Source organism: Perkinsus marinus (genome assembly GCF_000006405.1).
Source record: "Perkinsus marinus ATCC 50983 genomic scaffold scf_1104296946798, whole genome shotgun sequence".
Lineage (NCBI taxonomy): Eukaryota > Perkinsozoa > Perkinsida > Perkinsidae > Perkinsus > Perkinsus marinus.
This window is the reverse complement of record NW_003210813.1, coordinates 1-1,213: the sequence shown is the minus strand read 5'-3', so window position 1 is coordinate 1,213 and position 1,213 is coordinate 1. Positions and strand designations below refer to the sequence as shown.

The following is a 1,213-nucleotide window of genomic DNA, read 5'->3' as shown; positions in this document are numbered from 1 at the left end:
GAGAGCTTAGCGGCTAATCTGTGTCTTATTAAGAACAATGCAATGGTCGCCAGCCAGATAGCAGTAGCCTATCATCAGAGGGTAGTATCCTTTCCTGGTAACAGTCTACAGTGTTGATGTAGTTCTTCCGGCAAAGAGGCGTGGCGGCAGGCCCTGGGGCGGTGGCGGTGTTGGGAGGGATAGCAATGGACATCACTGCTAAGGCAAGTGACCCAACGAGTGCAGGGGCTCAGGTGAGACTATCCATGGGCTGTGTAGTCGTGGGAAGGGGCTCTGTGTCGTTGATATCAGGAGTCTACTGTCCCAGGGTTTCTGTCGATGTCCACTGGAGGCGTCGGCCTCTCCTTGGCAGAGAGCATGGCGATGTTGGGGGCGACACCTGGTCTTATCTCAGCTGTCGGTCGGGATAGCCATGGGGAAGCCTTGATGCAGTAGGGATGGTCTGCGCTGGGTCCACGATGGGGAGGTGGGATACTCTCAGGCGTCTTCGGCAGATAGGGGTGCCTACCACCAATGTGAAGGAGTTGACCAGCGAGTCCACTGGTACATGTACCCTAGTACTTGACGGTCGTGGAGAGCTTATATCGGTAGTAGTAGTAGTAGTATTAGTAGTAGTAGTAGTAGTAGTAGTAGTAGTAGTAGTAGTGATGTCGCACGGATTGACAGTAGTACCGGTGCGGGGAGCGGCCTTAGTAGTAGTGATGTCGCAGGGATTGACCGTAGTACTGGTGCGAGGAGCAGCCTTAGTAGTAGTGATGTCGCAGGGATTGACAGTAGTACTGGTGCGGGGAGCAGCCGTAGTAGTAGTGATGTCGCAGGGATTGACCGTAGTACTGGTGCGGGGAGCGGCCTTAGTAGTAGTGATGTCGCAGGGATTGACAGTAGTACTGGTGCGGGGAGCGGCCTTAGTAGTAGTGATGTCGCAGGGATTGACCGTAGTACTGGTGCGGGGAGCGGCCTTAGTAGTAGTGATGTCGCAGGGATTGACAGTAGTACTGGTGCGGGGAGCGGCCTTAGTAGTAGTGATGTCGCAGGGATTGACCGTAGTACTGGTGCGGGGAGCGGCCTTAGTAGTAGTGCTCTCCCATTGTAGTTCCTATGGGGTTTGTGACAAACCGTTTGTCAGGGTGTAGCCGCGATGGACATCTTCGACCGTCTCGTCCATCCCCTCATCAACATCCCTCAAGTCCTCAGACAGGAGGATATGTCTCAG

General features: G+C 54.4%; 1 protein-coding gene across 1 annotated transcript; it reads left to right on the top strand.

Annotated features, from left to right (window-relative positions):
* Positions 1–42: 42 nt before the first annotated feature.
* Pmar_PMAR027560 (phosphofructokinase, putative) lies at positions 43–1,206 on the top strand (the record flags this gene model as incomplete). The annotated part of the gene is made up of 5 exons (XM_002779507.1): positions 43–81; positions 123–233; positions 292–431; positions 482–587; positions 1,127–1,206. Coding segments are annotated over 5 exons (476 nt in total), but the record flags the coding sequence as incomplete, so codon positions are not given.
* Between the last annotated feature and the right edge of the window lie 7 nt (positions 1,207–1,213).